The sequence below is a fragment of the Rosa rugosa genome, chromosome 4, assembly GCF_958449725.1.
Source record: "Rosa rugosa chromosome 4, drRosRugo1.1, whole genome shotgun sequence".
In the NCBI taxonomy this organism is placed as follows: Eukaryota; Viridiplantae; Streptophyta; class Magnoliopsida; order Rosales; family Rosaceae; genus Rosa; species Rosa rugosa.
The window spans coordinates 57,063,725-57,089,596 of record NC_084823.1 but is presented as its reverse complement, the minus strand read 5'-3'; the positions used below and the strand labels follow the sequence as shown (position 1 = coordinate 57,089,596).

Below are 25,872 nucleotides of genomic sequence, written 5' to 3'. Positions count from 1 at the left end.
GAAATGCGTGAATACATCATTAATCATGATGGAGTTTCTATCCCAGGTCTCATGTACACTAGTGTAATTTTCATAGAGCTTTATATTTTGAGTGTCGATGATCCAAGATTGGTTTGTGCCAAAGTATCATTCGAACCTACAGGCCTCCCACGCATCCTAGCTGGGGCCATGGCCTATAATGCCAGAGTGCCACTCTCTTTGGCGTTGGTGCCATGCCTACCTCTATGTAGGGTGGCGTTAGGTTCTCTCGTAGGGACGTCCATCATTGCAGACATATTTGCAGCAGATATGTGTGATATCGTTACTTTAGTGGGGATCGAGATGAGACATAGTGGGGACAGACCATGACAATTCATGTCGTTCCTGTTGAACATCCGTGTTCTTATCTCCCCTAACGACGGGAAGACTGTCTCACCAAAGTGACAATCCGCAAATCTAGCAGTAAGGAGATCGCCATGCATGGGCATTAAGTGACAGACGATTGTTGGAGTCTCAAATCCAACTTAGTTGCCCCATTCGTTTGTAAGTACGATACTGGTACCCAGTCACTAGCTGTAACGTAGAAGTAGATTGAGTGGCGGTAGGTCGTAGACAAATTAGCATAGCTACATGCGATATTGCATCACCCCAAGCTGATATAAAGAGATTGGTGCGCATTACCAATGTCCGGATTACCATAGTAGTCGTTTCTGCGAGACCATTTGGGTGTGTACATGAGAATATAATGTCCAACATCTGTCCCATTGCAATAACCATCGAAAGTCTTCGATGTAAACTCTCTAACATCGTCAAGTCCAATTGACTGAATAGGATGATCCGAGGAGTGAGCCTGTTGTCATATGATATGTGCTAGGAGTAGGAGTGTAGTATAAGCAGCATTTACAGGTGGACAATGGCACACCACGTGACCAGCGTGTTTAAGTGTGAACCAACATCATGAAATTTTTAAAGGTCCGCAAGTTGGTTGAATTAGTCCACAGAATCCCCATGGATTCTATGTAAGAACATAATGAGTATTTTCTTATCATTGTTTTGCATAGGACGGTCTCAGTCCGAATTTTCCTAAGGAACGGGCTTTGTAAAACGAATGAGAGGCCTTAGAAGCAACCAATCAGGATTTTGCTTGGGCCTAAGCGTCTGAAACGCTATTTTTAGCAAAGTTGGTGATTGCAGCATCACCTGGGGTGTCATCTCCATGATGGACGTCATCTATGGCGTTATGGATAGGGATTGTGTCAGCCCTAGGCTAGTGGAGGACGGCGGCGCTGCCATAGGCAGCAGCGGCTGTCATACTTAGTCCAGGAATCAACTTTTGATTCATGCTTCGTTTCACTCGAATGAATGGATGTCCATGTGAAGTTTTTAGTTGACGGATCATCATATTATGACCAGGATGACCTATCCTGTCGTGATAAAGCCAATATGTGTCTAAATCTAAGAGATCTTATCTCATGACTTTATTGGATTTAATATCTCGAATAGTGAGATAGAGTCCACTAGAGAGACACATAAACTTCTCTAAGATGCGCCTTTGTTCGCACTCATTAGAGGTATTGCAAATGAACTCATTTACGTTCTCTACATGCGTTTTCGCATGGAATCCGTTGGCTATTTATAGGGTGCGATTTGCCCTATGAGCGTAGAGAGTTTCTGTGACAGTAATCAAGGTGCCATTTGGCAAGAGGAACTTGGGCTATTCCATGACCTTGAACTAATATTGATGGCCCAGCCATCGTAGTCACAAAGGAATATGCTCAGAATCAAAATGGAGTCATAATGAAAAGAACTCGAAATTTTATTCATAGGCTAAACGGGATTACGTCATTGTCTCTTTAACTAGAGAGAATCTAATCCAAGAAGCTTGCTGATGCAAAGTAAAGGTAGTCGTTTGACATCTTTCGGTAACTCCAAAATAAATATGACCAGGTGAGTAAAGAGATGTCGGTGGAGCAAAACTCGCTTAAGTACCACTTATCTCAAAACCTTCCTAGACATCATACTCATTTTGGATGAGCCTATGTGAAGAAAAACTAAACCAATGACATTTACTACAAAGTATATGGCAATTGCCCATTTACATCTCTTGGAAAAATAAAGACTTAAACAGAAGTGGCGATCTATTGATCCAGCCAGATTTGAAGTCTTCAACCCTTCATTCTAGATCATCTTGTTGATCTTCTTGTTCCATATAGTGAGCTTATCTTACTTCACAATATGCTTTGTAGGCGGTGACAATTTCTTCACGAGCACTACAAATGTGTGTCCAATGACCGGATAATTCACATCGGGAATATTCATCTCTGTGCTCAGACTCCATTGATTGAGGCACTTTGAAAGCGTCATTAGGATGACTCTTCGTGTTGGTGGCGCCACCAACATGGCCAGAGGCGTTGCCTCTCTCTCTCTTTCCACATTGACCTCTTCAGTTCCGTGTCTGCCTATTTTGGCGGTTACCTTCCTCATTAGAGCGAGGATATGAACGTCCAGAATTGCCCCTAGATTTAGGGTTCTCTCTTGGCGCCCTCCCTCAGGAGCGTGACTATAATTGGACTCCGGAATATGCTCTGTTCCCACGGGTCTCGAATTATAGTTTTTCACAAGAATGTTGTCATGCTTTTCAGCGACATTCATAGCTTCAATGAGCTCATGAAACCTTGTGATCCGTCCTGCAGTAACATAGATTCGATAGTTCTTTGTAAACATCAAAACAGAGATGGGGAAGGTAGAGATAATCCTCTCAATCAACATCGCATCTATGATATCTGTTCAACAGAATTCCATTAAGGATTTAATGCGAAGTGCTTCCGAGTTGTAGTCAATAACTGACTTGAAATCACAGAAGCGAAGGCTATGTCATCTCACTTCTAGTTCAGGAAGCAGGGAATCACGGACGTTGTCAAATCTTTCTTCTAGTGAGACCCACAACCTTCTGGGGTCTTCTTCATTCATATACTCGTACTGAAGCGAATCATCCATATGACAAGTCATTAAGATGATGGTTTTCGCCTTATTTGCCTTTAAGGCTACTCTATTTGCTTCCAAAGGTTGAGCTTGCTCAACAGTTAGCACGTCCTGGTTAGGCTGGAGAATCGTATCCAAGATTCCATCAGCCTTGAGATGCTGGCGGACATCACGAACCCACTTGTGATATCCAGAGCTAGTTGTTCCCAATTGAGCGAAATCCAGTATGTTCAAGTTACTCATCCTGAAAGAGAACAAGAAATTAGGATTAGTTTTGGAGCTTAAAAGGCTACCACGAAAAACATATAAAATTTCTGAGTGTAGTCGCTCCCAAGAAATTATGAATTTCCGAGCGTAATCCCTTCCAAGAAATTAGGGATTTCTGAGCGTAAACGCTTCCAAGAAATCAATTCCAAGAGATATTGGATTAGATCGAAAAAATGACGTGTTTGTGGTCGATCATAACATCTCAACAAACTCTAAGTTTGGAGGACTCTACAAGCTGCAAGCTTGGAGTGAGCACGAACCCCCACAGTTCGGCTTTTGGTCTCCCCTATGAAGAAGAAAGGGGGGTAGAAGAAGGGAGGTTGCAAGTCCCCGATAAAAAGAAGAGAAATTGAAGAAAAAAAAAACTCAAAAACGGGAACTTTTAGTAAAAAAATACATCGAAATAGTTATCGGAAAGTTGCCAGAAAATCGCAAAGGAAAATTGCAGGAAAAATCTCGCCGGAAATCTGCCGGAAAAGTCGCCGAAGGTGACCTGTAGCTGGAGCTGACGTGTCGCCGGGGTGGGCCTAGCGGGCAGTGGGCCGAGTCGTCTGTGGGCCGTGCTACTTTTTTTTTTTTTTTTTTCTCTTTCTGCCAACTGGGCTTCTGATCTTCTAGGCTTCTGGGCTGCGGCTTGGGCTGAATCCTGGGCTGCGACTTAGGCTGCCTCCTCTTCCTTTTTTTTTTTTTTTTTTCTTCTACTTCTTCTTCTGCCGGTTTTTCTTCATGAGGTTTTGGCTGCCGATTCAGTAACTTCTAGACCGGTTTTTGGGTTTCTTCTTCCGGTTCGTGAATTGTTGGATCGAGAAGCTTCTACTGGCAAAATTTGGTAGCAATAAGAGGTCCGGAAGGTGGTGAACCGGTGGAGTATTTGCTCCAGGTGATTTGGAGCTTCCGGTGGCCGGTTCAGTAGGTTTCCAGCTGGTTCTGGTTGTTCTACAGCCAGTTCTGGACTCCTGGGATCAAGCTCTTTAAGGTGTGAGGTGGAGGCACAAAAGACTTCAAGGTTTTGTATTCGAATTTAGGGTTTTAGCTTCTTGAATCAGGGTTTGGCTATTTGTTTCAGGGTTAGGGCTTCGTGCTGATAACGTGTTTAAGGAAAACTGAAATTGGGAGAGAATTGAGTCGTACTTTCATTGATAATAGGGACCTCTTTATATAGAGGATTATAAGGCATAGAATCAGAGTTGTACAAGGAAAGATAATCGTACAATTAATCGGATATCTGTGAATATCTTTAATTCAAAACCCTATTATAACTAGGTCAAATAACCTAGAGTTTGAAGGCCCATGTATTGCATGCAATTTTCTTTTTCGGGTCTGATACTCTGATGTATTGCCTGCAATTTACTAATTCCTTTAATTTCTTTTCTAAAGCTTGAACTTATGTAAGGGGTTCAAGTTGATTAAGATAAAATAAACAAGAGAAGTTATTATGATGATGATTGAACCAACCTGCCCTAAAAATTGTGAGGTATTTGGTGGAAAACCTGCCTTAGTATTCTGTACGGCTCTCGATTGTTTTTTTCTCATCATGGAGTTTGAGAAGGAGAAACAGTACTACCAGTCTCTTCAAATTTGCATGCAGCCTCATCTTGTTTGTCTCTTATTAATCAACCCATTAAGGCATGCCTAATAATGATAGACAGGCCAGTGTCATATATATATTGCTGATGGATCAAACAGTACACTGTATCTTAATTGCATGGATAATAATGCAGTGATACTTTTCTTGGATCAAATCAAACAGTTAGCTTGTCCTTTGTGAATGGCATGTTGCATAGGACAAACTAATCGATGTCTGCCATATATGTCTCTGAATCTCATGCATGTAAAATATCGTGGATGTTCTATATAGTATTCCGGAATCCGGATTATTGAAATTCATGAGCCTTGATTGGCTGCTAGCAGCTCGTAACTGTAGGACATGCAGTAAATAATGATTAATCTAAATATGCTCAACACAATGAGCTAATCAGAAGGTTACTAACTCCGGAATATTGAAACTCCGGAGCAGGAACACTCTGTATAGATTAATAGAACTCTGTTACAATGCTGATTGGTTAAGTAAAGCAGCAAGCATAAGAAAGCACATGCAGCAGTGAAAGTGGCTCGTACTTGCAGTTAGGGAAGAGAACAATAGAGTTCAAGACATTATAGGATGATATAGAAGTTTCTGTGGGTCAGGTTATTCAAAGTCTCGTTGTGGCGTTTTGAAAGATCAAAGAAAGGGTTTAGGGTTCATAAGATATCCATTTTCACTTTTCATAAACCTGGAAAGGAAACTGGTCAAGTTGGGCTCATTTTGTATGATCGATCAGTACTGTTTGGCTAGCTATGCATTATCATGCATCTTTCCAACAAAATGAACTTGCTTCAAAAACCATTGAAATTTCAGTGGCATGGGGTGGAGCGGGGTCCCAAATACTTAATCAGATGATTAATTATCATTACTAGTGTTTTAAATTAGTACTGTTGCATATCCTTTTTGCTTTAAGGTAATGGATACCAGTTATGTATATATTATGGTGTTATATATTCAGCATTTCATTTAGATCGATCATGTGATCAGTTAAACTAAATCACTAGGGATCCGAATATCTCTTATTGTTTTTAAAGACAGCTGCTGAAAACTCTACTTTGAAATACCCGAGTACAGATATAAATATATGATCTTGTGGTGGAATGTACATGATGCTTGCTCCATTTATATGAAATTCAATAGGAGAAGGGATACTGAATCTAATCTATTCATGTTTCACGTGCAAACAGAAATATTGAGGGATTTAACAATGATGAAAGTGAATGCAATCACTTAATATGTACTCTTCTTCCTTCGTTTGTTTGTTTGTTTGTTTTTTTTTTTTTTTTTTTTTTCTGGAATATGTAACTCCTCACCCCACCTCATCCCTGATGTCAGTGAGATTTGAACTCGTGACCTTCACAGTTTTAGTTAGGTTAGCTAACCAACAGGGCACGATTCACATATGTACTTAATATGTACTTATACATGTTCTATTTTTTTTTTTGGAATTTTTATTCTTCAAAAATAATAAACTAGATGTTCGACGTATTTTCTCAAATAAATTCTAATCAAACATAATTGAACAAGTAGAATTGAAGACAACACATTACTTTTTTTGATGATCCACCTGGATTGCTAAAAGAAAAAACCCTAGTACGCGCCTCTGACCTACTCCCTTCTTCAGGGCTTTCGCTAGTCCGACTGCGCCGCCATGCTGGGCGGGCCTCGGGCCTTGTCGGCGTGCTTTGTGCGTGGTCAGACGGGACTAATTTTATGGATGCTTCTGGATGAGCGGCGAGGCTGCCAGCGTGAAGGAGAACTGAATTGGGTTGGTGACCAGACCTATAGATTTGGAAGAGGATGTGGCTCAAAGGCAGATGGGATGGATGCGAGGCAGGTTATGGCGGTGGGTGAACGGATTAGGATTCGTTCTGGTGGAGATCTCGTAGTCTGGTTCGATTGGGTCATTAGCTTTGGTGTGTTGGTGAGGTGGTCAACCAGTGTGCTACGGCGATGGCGACTTCGGTGGATGTCAGTGGCGGCAGCAATTTAGATGGCTGTCAGTCGCGGCGGCGATGGAGTTTTGGGTCGTGGGCAGGTCTGTTGGTCATGTGGGTTGGACATCTGGTGTTTAGTTTCTTGTCTAGCTTTTCTAGTGGTCTTAGTGGCTTCGGCCTTTTCTAGTTTTCTCTAGTTTTTAGGCTAAATGGATTTTAGATCTTTATCGGCTTAATTATGAGTTTCTCTAGTTGTACACCAATTGAGGTCTCTAGGCGACTAGTTTTACTATTTGGGGGAGTTAGGTTGTGAGGGTTTGGATCCTTTTTGGCGTTAGGCTCAATAAGTGAGTGTATGTATTAACAGTAATGGTCACCTGTCCTTTGCTCGGTAGCTTGTGCCATTTATGATTTTGGTATGAGACAGCATCTGATGTACGTGTCTTCTGGCCATGTATAAATGAATGAAGTTATCTATTTTCTCAAAAAAAAAAAAAACATAATTGAACAAGTGATCAAAAACAGTACAAACCTAGGGCTTTTATAATCAAACATATATATAGAATGAAAAGACTGCATTTAGTATGTTAGATGCATATCATATCCCTTTCAAATTCAGTGTCTGAGATATTTGGGATGGGATGGGAATCTCTTCAAACGGATGAACGAAACAAGCACAAACGCGCGCACACACCTCTGTGTATCTGTGTGTCTCTCTCTGTCTCTTACGATAAATGAAAACATGTAAAAAAAAAAAAAAAATTACAGAGAGATGAAGAGGTAGCTGGGAAAGGGAAAGGTCTGAAAGGAAAGGGATCGAATACCAATCAGCCATTCGCTTCTAGCTAGGGTTAAGATGAATATGAATCCTGACGTGACAAAATCACAAAGCATTGTCTTGGGAAGGGCCGACCCAACATAAGGTAGTGGGAGACAATCTAAACGTTACCCACAACCCACAAAGCAAAACGCTAAAATGAAAAAGCTTCAACCCAGATTTTTATTTTTATTTTTATTTTTTAAATATATGCTTCATATATGTTTGGTTTCTGATAAAGGCGAGACTGACGTTGCTGGACTTTTCTTCTGCAAATTTTAGTGCTTTGTTTTGCATATTGTCCAGTAGCAAGTCCCTCCCTCTTTTTTCTTTCTCCAAGTACTTAGCATTGGAAAGAAGGCATCTGGCTAGCTGCCTTGATCCCACTAAATGACTAAAATCTAAAGCAAAGTTTGTAATTTGGTTCTCGATCTCTTTCATACAAGTGCGTGCGTGCGTGCTACCATATATATAAAGATTTGATTATATTCTTGGCGGAGCATAAAAACTAGAGCAAGCATGTTCAAAGTTTAGGTAGCTAGTGCAATGTGCATGGACCATAATATTATATATCCTCTAGCTTCTCGTCCTCGTCCTCTTTTCTTTATGTTTTCTGCTTTGTTTTCTTCTTCTTCAACTCCATCTTCTTAATTAATCATTGTAATGAGGTTTTCTTTAATTCTTGGTATGTATCAATGGATTCTTTCATCATCTCTGTTCGATCTCTACTGATATATATTATCCTCCAAAAGAAAAAGTGAATTATTAATGCATGATATGACATTCGCAACAAGACGTCCCTGATTACATTTGCTCATCCCATCCATATACTATGATTATAGTACGTAGTTAGACGTATAGCGATTAGGGTTTAGTATGTTCAACTTAATTGAACACACAAGTTTAATTTAGACACATGCACAAGATCAATATCAAAGAATCAAACATAAAAATCGTACTCCATATAATGGTTGTTTCGATCAAGCTGTTCTTCATAATATTTTTTTTTCTTCAAGTATTATCTATTCAAACAAACAAAAATTAAGAAGAGAGAATGAAAATGGTACTTCAATTTGTGTAACAGGATCTGATCGACTCAGTGCTTCAGAAACATATATAGTGTCACTTCTAAGTGGATGTCTTATCCAACATGAAGTTTTTAATTAGTACTACTCTTCACGGGTGGGTGCTTATTATAATTGAGTTCTTTGCAAGCAAAAAAAGGGGAAACTCCGCATCTTTATACAGGGCTCATGATGATCCTTTCCAGTTTTCCATGGAACACTTTTAATTAACAACTAGAAAAGAAAAAAGAAAAAACAGGAGATATCTACTTTAAAAGTCAAGCATGCGTCTCAAAACAAGTTTCGGCTTTCATAGTTCATACTAGGGTGATTCTAGGTGTTGAATATATATCATCACAAAGGAAATTTTTCGTAAGCTTATTGAAGGGTTCACATAGATGTATTTTACAAGCTTTTGAGAAGAAAATATTCGTGAAATTATCTCAAACAGTTTATGCAAAGGGCAAGAATAAAGGGGGAGGTATGCTTAAACTGCATAATTATGCGATATACACCTTTAAATTTGGCATAAAATTTTCTTTGAATCCACTCCTTGTTCCTATACGGCTCAATATATGCTGCTTTGTCAATAACCAGACTAATATTTTTAGCATGCAATTGAAAATGAACAAGAATAAACTAAACGTATATTCTAAAAGTTCTCATCACAGCCTTGATCACTTTAATTTTTAGCCGTAAAAAAAGAAAAATAAAAGTTGCAAACACTTTTGGAATTTGTTTCTAAACAGCAATGGAGGGGCATCTTGACCCTTATCCCCGGCCAGTTTTTGGTGCAGGCCATACATGATTGAGGATGGCAAAGTAAAGTCCTCTGCTATATATGAGAGCAGCCAATATTATCAGCACAATAATTTACTGGCAATATTTAATAAAGAAGAGAAATTTTTAATTCATATCTGGTGTGGTCTGCCATGCTCTGTATCCATAAAACCCATGCTTTGTTATATATATGTTTCATCCTTGATTATTCTACAGAACTAATAATGAAATACAGGAACAGAGTTTGGTTGAAAAGATTGAATGATGTTAGGTTCTAACTTGTAAGTGCATGATACTATTGACTTCCGCCATACAAATTGTCTGTCCTTTACTCATAAATTTCTAAAGGCCATGAACTCCTCCTACGACTATGTATATATAATCTTCGGAGCATATATGTAAATCTCTCTCTCTCTCTCTCTCTCTCTCTCTCTGTATATCTGTATGGATTGACAGCCACAGAGACTAATTTAAGTATTCTAACTTGTCATCGCTTTTTGATCAGTGTATAATGCACGGCTTGTTTGTAGAAGCAAGAGGTGTTTTACTCAAAAAGCTCGATTTACAAACTCACAAAGGGACGTGATCAAATTCTTCAATGTGAAAAAGTCTGATGAAGAAGAAAAAATTACAGTGAAAGGGAAAGGTGTCTGGAAAAGGTAATGTGTGTAATAGAATAAAGGAAAGGAGCAAGGAAAAAGGAGAGGAAGCTTTGGATCGTGACTATTGGAGAGACAATATTCCAAACAGGTCTCCATCAAAATCGAAGCCCCGTATTGTAATGGAGGGCCATAGTTCATAGCACTATGGATATGCACATATATTAGCTCCCTTATATAAGCAAGATCCCCATTACAACAAAGATCAAACCCAATAGTTAGGGAATATAAGCAAAAAACCTAAGCCACGACTCCATACTTGAACGGCCATCAGTAGTTTTTTTGATTTTGTCAAGGGGAATCCAAAGGCTTCCTAGGCCCAAGATAAACCCCTTCAGCGCATGTGAAATGCTTCAACTGTGCATTGCAGCACAGTGCCTGGCCACTTTGACAGCTTCGAGGATCGAAGCTAGGTTGGGGAGCACACCCAACTAGGCAACAACCACTAGGCCACTTGCAGTGGTTGACCATCAGTAGTTAACATTGGATTAAAGTGTGAGGGAATAGAGGGGAAACTTTAAACTTGCGGAGATCAAATTAAGTGATGTTTATTAATTAACCCCATAAATTCTAGGTCTTTGCTCATTTGATTCTCGGTTTGATGTTTTAAGAATCCTAATAAAATAGCGGATGACAAATCATGGTACGTCTTGCTCTAATTTGGTGTGGTGGGATGATCCTCCACCTATTATAGTATCGAATTGTAGTAGCGACATTAGAGGTCTGCCTTAATTTCGTTTCAGTTAGTCTATTATTTGTTTTTTGGGGTCATGACCACTTACCCAATTTTAGCCCAAAAATTGCCCACTTACTCTACCAAGAGTTTTTTAACCCCATTTACCCAATCTAACAGTGTTTGACAGTATTGCCATCATTTTAATTAATAAATTACACTCATATCTCTCTCTCCTCCCCCTCATCGATTTCTTTCTCTCTCTTTCTCTAACCTTGTCTCAGGCTCTCTTTCTCTCTCTCTCTCTCTCTCTAAGCCACCACGCCCACCATTCCACCGTCAATGTAGGCCTCCACCGCTGCCGCTCTGTCCCACCGTCGGACCACCAGAGGATGACGCTATCCAACCCCTCTGGGCTTCGCCGGTTTTATTCGTCAGATGTCCGGGAAGCTCCGAAGCTCCACGCCGGAATCGGGTCTGGGCTTCGCTTGCAGGTCTCGGACGACGTCAAAACTGTGGTCTATTGGGAGGCAATAGACAGATTATTGCCCCCCAATAATTTATTAACTGTGGTTAATTAATCACTGAAATTAGAGTTTTGATAAGTCTTATGTTGTTTTGAGTTTATTAAAGTACAATAATCTGTCAATGATAGAAACTGGTGATTTTTGGGGTGGTCTATTGGGAGACAATAGACAGATTATTGCCCCGCAATAATGTCTTAACTGTGGTTCATTTATTACAGGTCATTTCAACAAAATGCTGCTAGATTCATTAACCAAAATAATTAGGTTTACCCAGGTCATAAAAACTTTATTGCCCCCCAATAATTTTTTTATAGATGGTCAGAAGTAACTCAGTTTGGTTTTAAATTAGTTTACAAAAGTACAGGTATTCAAATTCAATACTTGGTGAATTTAAGTCCACAACGAATTGGCTTTTTTTTCACACTCTCCACTTCACTTGAACCGCTTCACCCTAGGCCTCCCGGGTGGCCTCTTAACAAGAATAAATGCACCTAACAACAAAAGGATCACCCATATTTCTCCAAAAAATAACAAAACAAATATATTATTGCCCCGCAATAAACAGATTATTGCCCTCCAATAATATATCAGAAATACCAAAACACATTAGAAGCAGTCTTTAAACACAAAGGAAAATATCACTGAACACAATTATAGAGACTTTACAACAATTAAGACACATTATTGCCCCCCAATAGGACGATTATTGCCCCCCAATAATCTCGACTCCGGTTGACGATTTTGCCCACAATTCCAGTCATTTTGCAACAATTCTGGTTGACCATTTGCCTTCACACTGATTTGACTCCGATTGCAACGACTCCGGTTGCAGCCCGGGACCGGAGATACAATCAAGTTGCGATTTCCGTGATGATCAATCGCCGGCGAGAGAGACAGAAGCAAATCGAAGACGTACCCGATTCTACTGGCGGTCGTCAATTCCTTCAGAAGGTCCAACCCGGCCTCGCCAAGCTTCTCAGCGACGAGGACCGTCAGCTTGGCTCGAGCCTGGCCGCGGAGAGCACGACGACGAGTTTCGACGCGGCGATGGTGAGAGCCGGCGTCGTGGCGACCTGTTGGAGGGATGGAGGGAGGGAGAGAGAGATCTGACGTCGTCTGGAGAGAGAGAGAGAGAGATTGATCAGGGCAAAACAGTCCAAAAATATGAAGAAAACATGTCCAACTCTTAGAGTTTTGGGTAAGTGGGGTTTAAAAATAAAAAATTGTTGTGTAAGTGGGCAATCTCTTAGAGTGTTTGGATAAATGGGGTTAATTAACCCAAAAAATGGGTAAATGATCATTTCCCCTTGTTTTTTTAGGAGATATTGGTTTTGGTCCCCCTCCTTCATTCTTCTTCTTTGATTAATAAAATGGTGCGATAGGAAGACTTTATTCCTCCCCTTATCTGTAATCTTTTAGCAAAAAAAAAAAAAAAAATCCTAATAAATATCTAAGGCCACGTTTGATTCGCGGAAAGTAAGCATCGTTTGTTCATTTCCTGCGTTTGGTATGCAAAAGGAAAGGAAATCATTTCCTGAAGGAATGGAAAATAAAGGGGAAAGTGGTTCATTCCAAACCCCAAAGGAATTAATTTCTCCCCTTATTTCCTTGCATTTATTACTCACAATATATTATTTTATTACATTATTTACAAACTTTTTAACAACTTTCCTAATAACTTTCCTTACGTTACCAAACATTGGAATAGAAAGTTGTTGGAAAATTTCATTTCCGTTCCCATGGAAAAGACAAATGAATTACTTTCCTTTCCGTGAACCAAACGAGGCCTAAGAGTGAAGGAACTACTTGAGAGACGTAAAGCACTAAAGATTGGATTAGAGCTTTTTTCACCTTGCTTTTCAAAGAAAATTTTCTAAATTGGAATAGAGCTTTTTTCACCTTGCTTTTCAAAGAAAATTTTCTAAATCCGCCTATCACTATTTTAAAAAGTAGGAAGGAAGCTTAAAACGTGTGATGTATTGAGTGGTAAGAGATGTTTTCTCATTGATTTCGTTCTTTCCGTTTAAATAAAGAGTTGCAATGAATGTCTGGAGAGATGATTAAATTTTAAGGAGTATATAGCACGTGTTATGGCTTAAGTTTATGTGGTCTTCCCCATCAAAATAAAATTTTCCAAATCAGCATGCCACTTCTAAAAGCTTGAGGGGTTTCTATCTTTCTAAATGAAATCTTGAACTTCGTTCCACTCTTTCAAACTGCAAATGATAGTAAGATTCCAATGCTTTTGATGTGTGGACAGACTACAGAGGAAATCATGGCAATCTAGCTAAGCAAGTAAAAGAGACTGAGAAAAGAACAGGAGGGAAGACCGGATGAAGACTGGATTTAGAACATGTGGGACTGGGTGTAATACAAACTCGTATCATCACATCCACCACTTTCCCTTTACTTTTCCTTCCCCTAATTCATGTAGCTGATCAAAATTTTCCAAGTAGAATTGAGGAGACTAAGATTATAATTAACAAACTACAGAGAGACAGAGAAAACATTCTTTTTAAATAAATTCACTACAAACTGATTTTACAATTATACTAGCAAAAGAGGTGCATTCAAAATAAAGACTCATTCTTTCTTCCATTTCCACCCATCTATTTCTCATTTTTCCTTCTAATCTTTGATGCACTAGCTCCCCAATTGAATGCTTGCTTCTTTGAAATATTTGAATGCAAAAGCCATTCCAGGTCTCAACCGCTCTGGTTCTTCATAGCCCCAGCAATATGTAGTAGACAAGCGTAATGGGCAACGCGACCAACATGCCGAATATAACTCTGCATTTCGAACCATTAATTTTTAGTATCATTGAAATCTAAAGGGGATAAGATATGATAAGATGCTTAAGTTTTGTTTGAACAAGAAATTCGACTGACCCCGTGCTGAGAATATCAGGGTGTACGTTGTATTCCTTAGCAAAGACAAAGGGGACAATTCCTTGGGGTAGAGCTGCCTGTGATTTGTTTGGCCATTCAAACACAAGAATGTTAATAATTTCATAAATGTTTCTTTGTACATAACACAAGCTCCAAACATGTCCCTGTTAAATCAAATACTCTACTAGATTTAACTAAGCTCAAAACCAGCGAGATACAAAAACCTAAAGGGTATCTGAGAAAATGAAAATAAATGATAAAAAAGCTTATCTTGAGGTGTGAGAATAATTAGAAAAAATTAGAGGGTTTTTGGAGCATTATGTTGGTTGTGTCAGAAGGAGGCAGAATAGAGAGAGAGAGAGAGAAGGGTTTTTAGGGTTGGTGACCTGGACAATGGCAACATGTAAGAGAGTGCCCCTAAGGCCAACAGCAATGGAAGCAGCTGCCATGACAGCTGGACCTGTAAGGAATCTCACAGCCATAGTAAAAGCTGCAATGGAATTTCCACATGCTATGATCCTTGGTTGTAAAGCCATAAACAGACCTGCAAAAGCAAAATCACATCCCCAAAAAACCCAGGAGCACTTGATAAGCAAACCAGATTTCAGAAGCAAAGCTAGAAGCAAAACGCATGCCCTTCCCATCATCACCATCACACCACTGTCACACTAGCCTAGACCTTTCATCATCACCACCACTACTAACCCACCCTTTCAAATCAAAAAGATTCATAAAGACAACCAACTCCAGACACTATGATATCCTAAGCAGACAGTTTTGCTTTTTTTTCTTCCTTCCCTTGCTTTTTCAGACAAATAATAATGCAACGCATGCAGAGAAATAAATAGACTGTTCCAGAATATTAATTAATTCATTTAAAGCTTAACCTCCCCCCAAAAAAAAAAAGATGGAGTACTGCAGTAGTATGTGTACTGATTTACTGACCAAGACTGAACATGGCCATCCCAAGCCCTGCGTCTGATAGAATGGCTATCGACTTCGCTATGATTGCCGGCATTTCTAGATGCCACCTGCAACACCCAAAATATCACCCAAAAAAATAAATCAAAATAATCTCAGATATTGTTGGATTCACTAGGACACTGTACAGAAAGTGACAGCAAGTTAAGGACCAAAAATGGGACTGTTTGAAACTTCGTAGCCGAGAAACAGAAACCGTTGGATCGTTAATAGTTTGTGACGTATTACTTTTAATTATCTAATCTAACGGTTCGGGATTCTCGAGTTTCAATACTCCGAAACGCCAATAGTAAGTCATAACTCTACAAATTTTTTAAACTACCTGAAGGATACCAGAGACCAAGTGAGGCCGATCAAGCTTGAGTAAGTGTTTGGGTTTCTGATCAATTTTCTCCAGACCATGATGAGAATCAGCCTCGTCATCACACTCGTCGGAGGCATCACTTTGGCCTTATTCACATCCACTTTCTCACCCTCATTCATGTTCATCTGATCCACGACTCTGTTCCCAAAGCTGAACTCATCTCTCTCCACCATGTACTCTTCTTGGTTCTCTCTTCTACCCTCCACTAATTAACCACATTATAAATCCCAAATTAATCACCTTTTAAGCTAAAAAAAAAAACAAGCAACATCTATAACTCAAAACATGAAAATTCATGAATTAAAGATCGAACCTTTTCCCGGAGAAACGGCCAATTTGACTTCTTTCTGATCATGACCAGCGGCCCCATATTCATTGCTACCAAACACATCAGAGACAGGAGAAGCACTGGAGCTCCAGACAAACATATGAAGATCCCTACCGCCGTCCTGAGCCGCCGGCCCATTAGGCCCATTTCCATTAGGCCTCTTGGGAGCGACAACGTTCTTAGAGGCCGCCGTGGTAGGCGAGAACATTCCCGGATTCGGCGCCGGGTAATGCGCTGTTGTATTGTTCCCTCCTCCTTGGTAATGATACCTCGGCTTGTTGCTGCCAGCTGCAGCAGCACCCACGGCGGCGCCGCCGTCGTCCTCGTAATTCGACGGCCTTGGCGTCGGGCCTCTCGACGCCGTCAACGGCCCTCCGAAAACGTCGGAGGACCCGAAATTCGAGTTCCGGCCGGCGGCCATCATGGAGTAAAAGTCAGTGTGGTTGAAGCTGGAACCTCTGGGAGTAGGGTTTCTGGATGATTGTAGCGAGTAAATCTCTGCATTGGTGAGATTGGAGGGGCGGGGAGTACTGGAGGAGAGCCCTTGAGAATGAGACCTTCTGGAGTAAATGTCAGACCTTGAGGCGTTGGATTTTCTAACAGTTACGTGGAGCTTGCCGTCTTCTTTGATTTCGGCTTCGGTCTCGAGAGGTTGTCTGCCGTCCAAGGACATGATATCGGAGTCGACATGGATGGAGACGATGGAGCCGGCGGTGTCGGGGAACTGCTCGGAGATGAGGAGCCGGGCGCCGCGGTATTCGAACATGAAGAGCATCAATGTGTACCAGATAATGCACTGGAGGACGACGATTTGGACCATGAGGCTGCCGGAGAAGTCGCCGTACATTCCTTTGAGGAGCGGGATTCCCATGACGAGGGTGTTGGGGAGAGTGGAGACGGAGAAGAGGGTGATGGTCCACTCGAGGCAGCCGCGTTTGCTGACTTTGGACCAGACGGCGAGGACGGCGAGGACGATCAGCTTCTGGAGAGTGTCAGCGGCGAGGAAGCGGGTGTTCATGGCGTAAGGGTTGTTGGAGGAGATGAAGTGGAAGGAGAGTAAGGGAACGGCGAAGAGGGCGACGAAACGGTTGATGCCGGAGCACTGGTCGGGGGTGAAGATCTTCCACCACTTGACGGAGCCGTAGGCCAAGACCATGGCCACGTATAGCGGAACCACCGCCGTCATGACGTGGTAGAAGTCGGATAATGTGATCATCCTTCCTTAAACAATGACCTGATTAGCTCGAAGGAAAGAAAGAGGCCAATTTTAGCTTAGCTCAGCTAAAAATGAACCAGCGGTGTATGGTATCTAAGTTAAAGAAGAATGAAGATGAAGAAGAATAAGAAGAAGAAAGTGGTGGTGGTGGGAGTGATGATGAGAATTGAAAAGGGTGAGAGGGGAATGGGAAGAGAGCATGTGTTTTGGTTTTATGGGGGTGTGGAGTACTGAGAGCAGTGCAGAGAGTAAAAATAAACCTTTTGAGAGCTTTGAGAGGAGCAAAGCCTTTGCAGCACTTGCAGTCCCCAAAGCACAAACACTGGTTAAGCAGCTCAGTCCTATCTCTCTCTCTCTCTGCTTTATTTATTTGGGTCCTTTTTTTTTTTTTTTTTTTTTTTTTAGTAATTTCGATTTAGTTTCTGGGTCCTGGGACCTTTGGGTATTTGATTGAATACTCACATCACACACATGTACACTTGAGGCATGAATTGTAAGTTGGTGCCTGGCTCTATCTGGTGGTTATGGGTCTACTGGTTTGCATAAAGTAGAGAATGAAAAAGCAAATTGGGTAGAGGTGGCTGTAACTAGTTGTTTGTGGAGCCTTTTTCAGCTTTGAAAATCCCCTCTGCTATCTTTTTATTCTGTGGGATTCTCTTTTATTTTCTTATTGGATTTGGATTCAATCCCTTTAACCTTGGGTTGTATATATCATGGGCTAGCCCTGTCACTGTTCATGTCTCTCTTTCCTCTACACTCTTTCCTATAATGGATGAGTTACACTCTTTCCTATAATGGATGAGTTAGATCACATTAACTATTTTCTTTTTCTTTTTCTTAATCGCATTAATGATTTCAATCACAACTCTTTTTTAAACTACTCTGTAAATGTTGTTCGAATGCACTCTAAACATTGCCGTTAGAGCAAGTTCACCCGTGAGTCACCAGGTCACCTACTATTCACTGTTTTTTATATGTATTTTCACTCTCTGGGTCACGCGCACAGTGTATTTCTTGCCCTAGGTCGCCATGTGTCACATTGGGTCACTTTCTGGGTCACCCTAGTGACTTGCAAGCTGACCTGGTGACCCAGATCTTATTGGAAACTGTGCCCGTGACCTAGAGAGTGGAAATAAACACTAAAAAACAGTGAATAGTAGGTGACCTGGTGACCCAACGGGTGAACTTGCTCTTATGTTATCGACCGTTTTTTTTAAGTTTTAACACCGGACGAACTAAATGCTCAAGAGACCTTCTGCTTAGAGCAAGTCGACTCGTTGGGTCATCAAATCACTTACTATTCACTATTTTTTATGTTTATTTCCACCATCTGGGTTACTAGCACAGTTTTCAAACTGACCTGGTGACCTCTGGGTCACTTTCGTGACCTACAAACTGACCCGGTGACCCAGGTCAATTTAGAAATTGTGCTCGTGACTCAAAAGGTGGAAATAAACACTAAAAAAATAGTGAATAATAACTGACTCGGTGACTCAACGGGTGAACTTGCTCTTAGTTTGGTGATAATAAATTTTAGAGAAAATTTCACAAATGGTCACTCAACTATGACTCATTCAACACTTTGGTCAGTGAAGTTTCAAATATATCACTTTGGTCAGTGAAGTTTCAAATATATCACTTTGGTCACTCAATTGGCCAATTCATAGGTGCGGGTAGCCGCACCACGTGTACGGTGCGGCTGCCCAATCAAATCTCAGAAATTTTTGTCTTTGTTCCGAAATTGTCCCTGGTTTTTAAATGTGAAATACCCAAAATACCCCCCTGCTAGGGGAATGATTGGCCTGCCGCACCACGTGGCGGTGCGGCTGCCCCACGCAAGAATCACTCCACTCAATTATTACATTGTCAATCACTTAAGTCACTTTGTTAATTTTTTTCATTAAAAAAAATTATAAAAAATACTCTTTTGATGACTTAAGTGATTGACAGTGTAATAGTTGAGTGACCAAAGTGATATATTTGAAACTTCAGTGACCAAAGTGTCGAATGAGTCATAATTGAGTAACCATTTGTGGAATTCTCCCTAGATTTTATAGTAATTTGTGAAGATACATCTTCATGGGAAGAAGTGATCGAGGATAAGAGAGAGCTGATCACGTGGATACTAGATTGTCCATTCCTTAAACCATATAATTATTACTATTTACTAGGATGTACTTCATATTTACTGCTTGTCATAGTGTTAGGTGGTACAACCCCCGTGTAATTAGCCGCACCGGCCAACCGGTAAATCTGGGAAGCAATTAATTCTGGCAAGACTTTAACACTCTTTCGGGTTTAACTCTGGTCTGTTTAGGGTTTATGATTTTGCACAAAAGCCACTATGGTTTACTTGGAAATAAATTCAATTGGTTCCAGCTCTTTCCTAATTAAAGGAAGAAAGAACAACTACAACTTGAAGCCTTTGCCAGAAACCAAACTGATCTAGATCGAAAGAAGGCCGAGATCATAACATTTAAAAAGGAGTACTTTGCGGCTTTTTGCATCTCACATTGTATTTTTTGTTTCATACCATTTTAGGTTTAAAAGTAGAAAAGTGCATTTACTGATGCTTACCAAACGCTGCCTTGTGTTTTCTTTTCAGTTCAATACTACAAAAACGCTTATGGGGAGGATAGTGGGTACTTTTACAGAGAACTACTAATATTGACATATCGTAGTTCTCGAAGCAATATTGTAATTGAAATTTAGAAGCTAAACTCAAACAGCTAAGCTTAGCAGCAATTGTTTTTTCATATCCGAACAAATAGTCTATCTAAACCTTTGCTGATATCAAGCAAATTAAATTAGAATTAGGGCATGCACTCTTTAACTACTCGATAGTACTATTCTGTCAAAACCCTCCAACAAAGGTAGCAGATTAGTTTATATTGGAATACTGACATTCTAACATATGATTGGCTTAAAATGAATAGGGGGAAGGAACCAATTAGGGAATAGGTGAGTAAAATAAAACTAGGGTTTATCGCCTGGAAGTGATGAAAACGCAACAGCAGAGCTAGCATGCTTCGAAGTTCATGATGAAGGCCATGGGGGTTTGGTGTTTTGGCTTGGGGTTCGCAAAGAATGAAAGCAAATGGGGGACAGAGATGGACGTGTTGCTCGCACAACTCTCTTCGAATTCCTTAACTCCAAACACCACGCTTCATTTCACGCACTGCAATGGAGGTTTTTGATTTCTAAGAGCATATACGCATGCACTCCCTCCATTTTTATTATTATCACATTCACCACCTCATTTCATCTCTCTCTTCTTTTACTTCTCTCATACACTGGTTTCCTCTTATTCGATTTCTTCTTCCATCTTATTCGTCTCCCCGAATTGTGTCTCTCTTTCATTAGAGCTTCTTACCGTTTAATCGACAGGCTTGTCCGACCGATCATTCTCATATTGTCGCATGATTGAGTTTAATCGGAAATGTTGAAGTTCTATATTCAGTGTTTTTAATGACAAAATAGAGAATGTCCTAATTGTGAAATTATATATATTCGATCTATGTATCGATCTATCTATAATTTAATGGTCAGACTAATATGTTGATCTAACTGCCTTATAATCATGCATTGCTTTTGTCGTATTCGTTTTTAAGCTCAATTGTGTGCTCTCTCCCAAATAAATTAAGAAGAGTTAATTGGTGAGTCACTATCGCCACCAGTATTCTTTTGAATTTGAAGGGAAAGTGTGAAAGGATAGGGTTAATTAGGCATAAAGATCGAAGCTTTAGACAATTAAGCTATATAGATAAGAGTATTTGGGTAGGTGGTACATCACCAATGTAAAATTGACCAAACTTTGTAAACTTTGGGAACATTCTGACTCGGTCCAGAGACAGAGAGATTGGTAAAGATCATACATGTTTCTAAGATCTCCTTCATTCACTTTTTTCTCTGTCTTTTGTCCCTTTTCACCGAGGAAGATGATGACTAGTCATATGTTTAATCTCTCTGTTTTCCCAAGAGGAAATCAAGGAATAAATCATGGAGATTGGAGAGTACTAGTTCAGAATTAATTTGCTATCCCAATGGTGAATGAAATAATAGGGGTAACAATCATCAAATTAAAACAGCCAGGTATACAAGAATTTACCTTTTTACATGCTTATATGATATGTGTCTGTAATTATTAGTGGTAATCAAATTGAGAGGGCATGTAAATAACCAGCAAAGATGGCAGACAAAAGCACAAGCTTAAAGCCTTAAAAGTGCTTAAACACTCCCTATGTGCCTGCACATATAAAATGGGCTCCTCTTCCTCATGCGGTTTAGAAAACCATTTTTCGCTAATGAAAAGCGATTAGGACAAGTATAATAACAGGTACTTAAAGCTACTTTAGTTTGAGGCAAAAGAAGGGAGATTGTTAATTGCTAATTTTGCATTGGTATGGTACCTTACTACATGATCGATGGTGGATGTGTGCACTTTCAACTTTCCAAGTAGCTTTTATTTGTTGGAAATTGGGACATTTCTTATATTATTGAACTTGTGGACGCCCAAATTGACTATGGCTTTCAGGTACTTCAAATTGACTACGGATAAAAAAGGTGATCAGCCCCTTTTGGTCCATTGGAAAAGGTTATTAGAGTTATTAATCTTAGGGTTATATTATGGATGTTTTGATCCATTGGACCGTTAGGGATCTTAGAGTTAATCTTATGGGCTGGAATCAAGTCCATCATGGATCTTTTGATATATTGGGCCGTTAGGGCTCTTAGAGCTATTAATCTTATGAGCTGGAACCGAGTCCATTGGGCTGGGCTGGAACCAAATCCATTGGGCTACCCTTAGAAGTATCCATTGGGCTACGCTTAGAAGTTAAAGTGAACCACAAGCTGGTAATTCCAACATATAAAATCTGATTGCAGTTACAATAGTACAAATGATTTTGGGTCTCTCCCAACCAATTGAAAAACATGATCAGAAACTATATAAGACAGTTAACTCGATCAGAGAAAACCTTCATCGTAGCTCAATTTTGATTAATATTTAGTTTGATTATGCTCACATCGAGGATCATTTAGTCATGCATACCGGCCAGAAGAGCGTCTGCAGGTTCATGTGGATGGGAGAAGCATGCTTGCTCCTCGAGTTGGAGATGCATGTTTGTTATGAAAGCCATGGCATGGAGATCTGGTAAGGTTCCTCCAATATTGCTTCTTTCAACTTCCCAAGTGCCAAGCAGTATGCTTCCTGCAAATTAATACATCACATATTGTAGTATATGTATACCAAGTTCATATTGAGTTAACTAATTACAATAGCTCAAAAAGCATGCAATTGTTTTTCACTCAAAGAGCCGAGGAAAAAAAAAGAACTTATGACTTATCATTGTCCTGACCTTTTCATCAGAAAGCTCAAAAGGAATTCAGATATCATGCATGATTGTGACATTTAAGTTTGACTGGATCAAATATTACTTCAATATTGATTAATAAGCCTGATGGATGTTTACCATGAACTGATCTAGCTCTTTTTGTTGAGTAGGCACTAGGCACGCCTAACGCCTGTTTTACTTCTTGGCTATCATTTCTCTCTAGGTCAGCAAACTCACAATGAAAACCGACGGCCTGGAAAAACAAGAAACGTAATTGATAATTGGCTAGGATTAACTGAGTTATGAAACTTTTCACAAATATTAATACATGCATGCCCTAACCATAAATGCGTTGCGAGATTATGGCTATTTCGAGTAAAAGAGTTTACTTTTTTTTTTTTTTGAAATAAAAGTTGAATTCATTAGATCAACAGCAAAATGGCTGAAGTCTACCAAAACTTACATAAGAAATCCGGCAAGAAAATCCGGAGTAATCTACCTAAGCTAAAGCAAACCTTTAAAACGTGGATACAATCAATATTTTGATAGTTTGATTCGTTCTTTGTCCTTCAAAGAAGCAAAAAAGTAAGGGTTTTCAAAACATTTCTCTCTCTCCGTCCGGCGGCGCGTCCGGCGGCGCGTCCGGTGACGCTGTCGTCGGACGGGAATTGTTGGCCCTTTGGGCTGTTGGTCTGTGGTTTGCACCTTCGCTCTGATCGCTGGTGTGCAGAGGAGATGGAGGGGAAGATCAAGGCTGCTAGCGCGGGGTCTTGTTCTCGCTGGCCGGGTTTGGGAGCGGAGCGGGCTGGAACGGCGGCTGGACTGCCAGGGATGCAGGGTCGGCGGCTTGGTGGGGTAGCACGGGCTAGGAGGCGGACTGGAGGTGATGAGGTCGTGGCGGCGGGGCTTGCCTCGGATCGGATTAACCCGACCTGGGTTGGACTGTCGGTGTACGATCTGGGGAAGGTGATGGTGGAATGGGGTGGTGTCTCTCCATGGCGTGCCGGGGAGAGCGGAAGGATGACGGCGGCGGTCCCGAGTCGGTGGTGGAGCGGCGTTGTGGGTGGTCCGGCGGTGGCCGTAGTGGGATCAGGCCAATATTGGCTGGCGGCTTTTGACCTTCTTGACTCTATGGTTTCTAGTTGGGCTTGGGCTTGGGCTTGGGCTCCATGTTTGGGCCTTGCCCTAGCTCTCTTTTTATTTAAAACTGTTTTTACTTTCTGTTGCTTAGTTTATTTGCGCTTTTTGCGAGTAATAAGTCCCTATACTTGTGGTGTAGGGCTAGTTGGGCTTTGTGCCTGTGCGTGCACTCTAAGTACCTTGTCTGGCCTAGCGAGGCGACGATCAATTAAATGGTCGCAACCTCTTAGTGGCAGAATGAAACTAAGTGTCGTCGGATCTGTTTTTCGACGGCAACATAGTAGGAAAGCTGTGATTTTAGTATTTATGCTTCGTTGTAATCGAGTTATCTTTCCGTTATGTCACCGCTTTGTCAAAGCAAATAGAATAGCCAATAGTGCACTCTTTGCTAATTGGTGCTTGTTAGAATACATGTATTTTGTAGAGTTTTCTGATATTATTTCAGGACGCGCTATAGATGCTTATTGTAATCAGGGGTTTAGGCTCGATGTCCCCCCCTTGTATTCAGCAGTTTCATTAATCAATGCTGGAGGGTAGCCGCATAAAGTCCTCATTTCAAAAAAAAAAAAAAAAGTAAACCTTTAAAGATCACTGGGACGCTCACATTTAAGCGAGCCTATACAAGAATGAAAAAACCTCGCATTCTACGGAAAAGAAATCATTCAACTAGCCCTCACTTGTCAATCACACAATTGGTACAAGCAAGAGACTAGAAACGTCATAGAAGACTCATAGAAGTGAAACCACCCTCAAACAGGCTCATACCCTAATAAATTAGGGCCCAGATTGCCTTGATCTGAGCCCAAGCCCGAAGGCCCTAGCCCAAGTCAAACCTTTCCTAGCAGGAATAGACCCCTGCCCCATCAGCCCAAGGTTGAGCCCAGGCCCAGAAACCCAGGCCCAAACCCGAGCGACAAGAGAGAGGCATCCCTGCACACTGCTCCTGCACCGCCACCGTCAGTCTGTTCTCCGGCGACGCACCATAGCTCTGGCGGCCGGCTTCTCCAACCGAGCATCACCATCGCGATCAGAAACCGCCGAAGCCTCTGCCTCCGAGCCTCGACCCCTCAAATAAACACGATCAGACCTTCGCCGCCAATCTCGACTCAAAACCTTGCGACCTCGAGCCCTGCCAGACGCCGCCGTCAGACCCGACTAGTGCTCGCTCCTCCTCTGCAGCCCAGACGACAACCACGAAGACAACCCAGCCGCTTCCGTTGATGTCACCCTCGTCACTCACCGCCTGGACCGGAAGACCGCCACCACGGACTGAGAAAACCCCTCGCCGCACCCACGATCGCCGTAGAGATCCCTCCCCACGTCGCCGCCGTCCATAATCATCGCCTTTCTAGAAGGAAGAAGCGCCGCCGCCAGTCGAAACTTAGGTTTCAAGAGCCAAGTCGCACCGAGAAGCTCGGAGACGACTTCTTGAATTTGGATAATGGGTAGTTTCTTAGTAAAAGAGTTTACTACTAATGGCTATTTCGGGTAAAAGAGTTTACTACGTACTAATGGGTAATACGCACAAATCGAGGGACTCAATATCTCATTATATCTGTATACATGAAAAGTGACATAAAAACAAGTGTCCATTTGGATCGATGATCATACAATCTGTAATGTAAAACCAGGGTTTCCTTTTTTGTGTCTTCTTCCCTATCCTTAATTCTGTCGTACAAGCTAACCATGCAAGGAAAGCAACGCGTCAAAGTAGTACCTTGAACAATGCGAATCACCCTGCTGATCTCAATCATCTCTTATAGTCATATATATACCTGATTAATTTGCATCTTTAGTTAATTGCTTCACTCAAGGAGTTCCTTGCATATTCTATCCGCGCGTAATTAGTTTTCTTTTAAGTAAAGCAATGAAAACTAAAACAGAAACAACAATTTTTTTTATTTTTTCGCCATAGTGAATGTGTTCATTTGTATATTTGAAATTTACAAAATTTTGTCTTGGAAAGTTTTGCAGTACATACATGTATCTCATACACATATTTATAAATGTGACAATAAATTTGTTGTCATTATCGTAACTTGAATCATATTTTGTGTAATGACAGTAATTACACCACCTACGATTTTGTTACAAGTTTTTAAACAAATTCATTTTCAATATTGTAATTTTGGTTTAATTATATAACAAATTACATATAAGTTATTGACAAAAGATGACTTAACAAATACATCCTTTAAAGATTGAATTAAACATATAAGGACTAAATCTTACAAATAAGGACAATGTGCTATCCACTTGCCACATGTCATGAGTTAATTTACTTTTTTACCCTTAACTACTTCTTTTGACTTATAAATTCCTTTATAATGATTAAATCTTACAAATAAGGAC

At 40.7% G+C, this 25,872-nt stretch overlaps 1 protein-coding gene across 1 annotated transcript; it reads right to left on the bottom strand.

Annotated features, from left to right (window-relative positions):
• Positions 1-13,743: 13,743 nt before the first annotated feature.
• LOC133743369 (probable auxin efflux carrier component 1c) lies at positions 13,744-17,411 on the bottom strand. Its single transcript, XM_062171276.1, has 6 exons — positions 15,817-17,411; positions 15,462-15,708; positions 15,104-15,189; positions 14,545-14,702; positions 14,159-14,235; positions 13,744-14,059 (listed from the first exon to the last, which is right to left on the bottom strand). The coding sequence occupies exons 1-6, from the start codon at positions 17,045-17,047 to the stop codon at positions 13,993-13,995; spliced, it is 1,866 nt and encodes a 621-aa protein (XP_062027260.1). The 5' UTR covers positions 17,048-17,411; the 3' UTR covers positions 13,744-13,992.
• Between the last annotated feature and the right edge of the window lie 8,461 nt (positions 17,412-25,872).

Bases quoted from the DNA above. Each gene is read 5' to 3' on its own strand.
- LOC133743369 (XM_062171276.1), bottom strand. From the start codon at position 17,047: ATGATCACATTATCCGACTTCTACCACGTCATGACGGCGGTGGTTCCG. The intron at 14,703-15,103 runs GTCAGTAAATCA...TTGCTTTTGCAG, and splicing joins GATGGCCATGTTCAGTCTTG to GTCTGTTTATGGCTTTACAA. The intron at 14,060-14,158 runs GTCAGTCGAATT...TTCGAAATGCAG, and splicing joins CCTGATATTCTCAGCACGGG to AGTTATATTCGGCATGTTGG.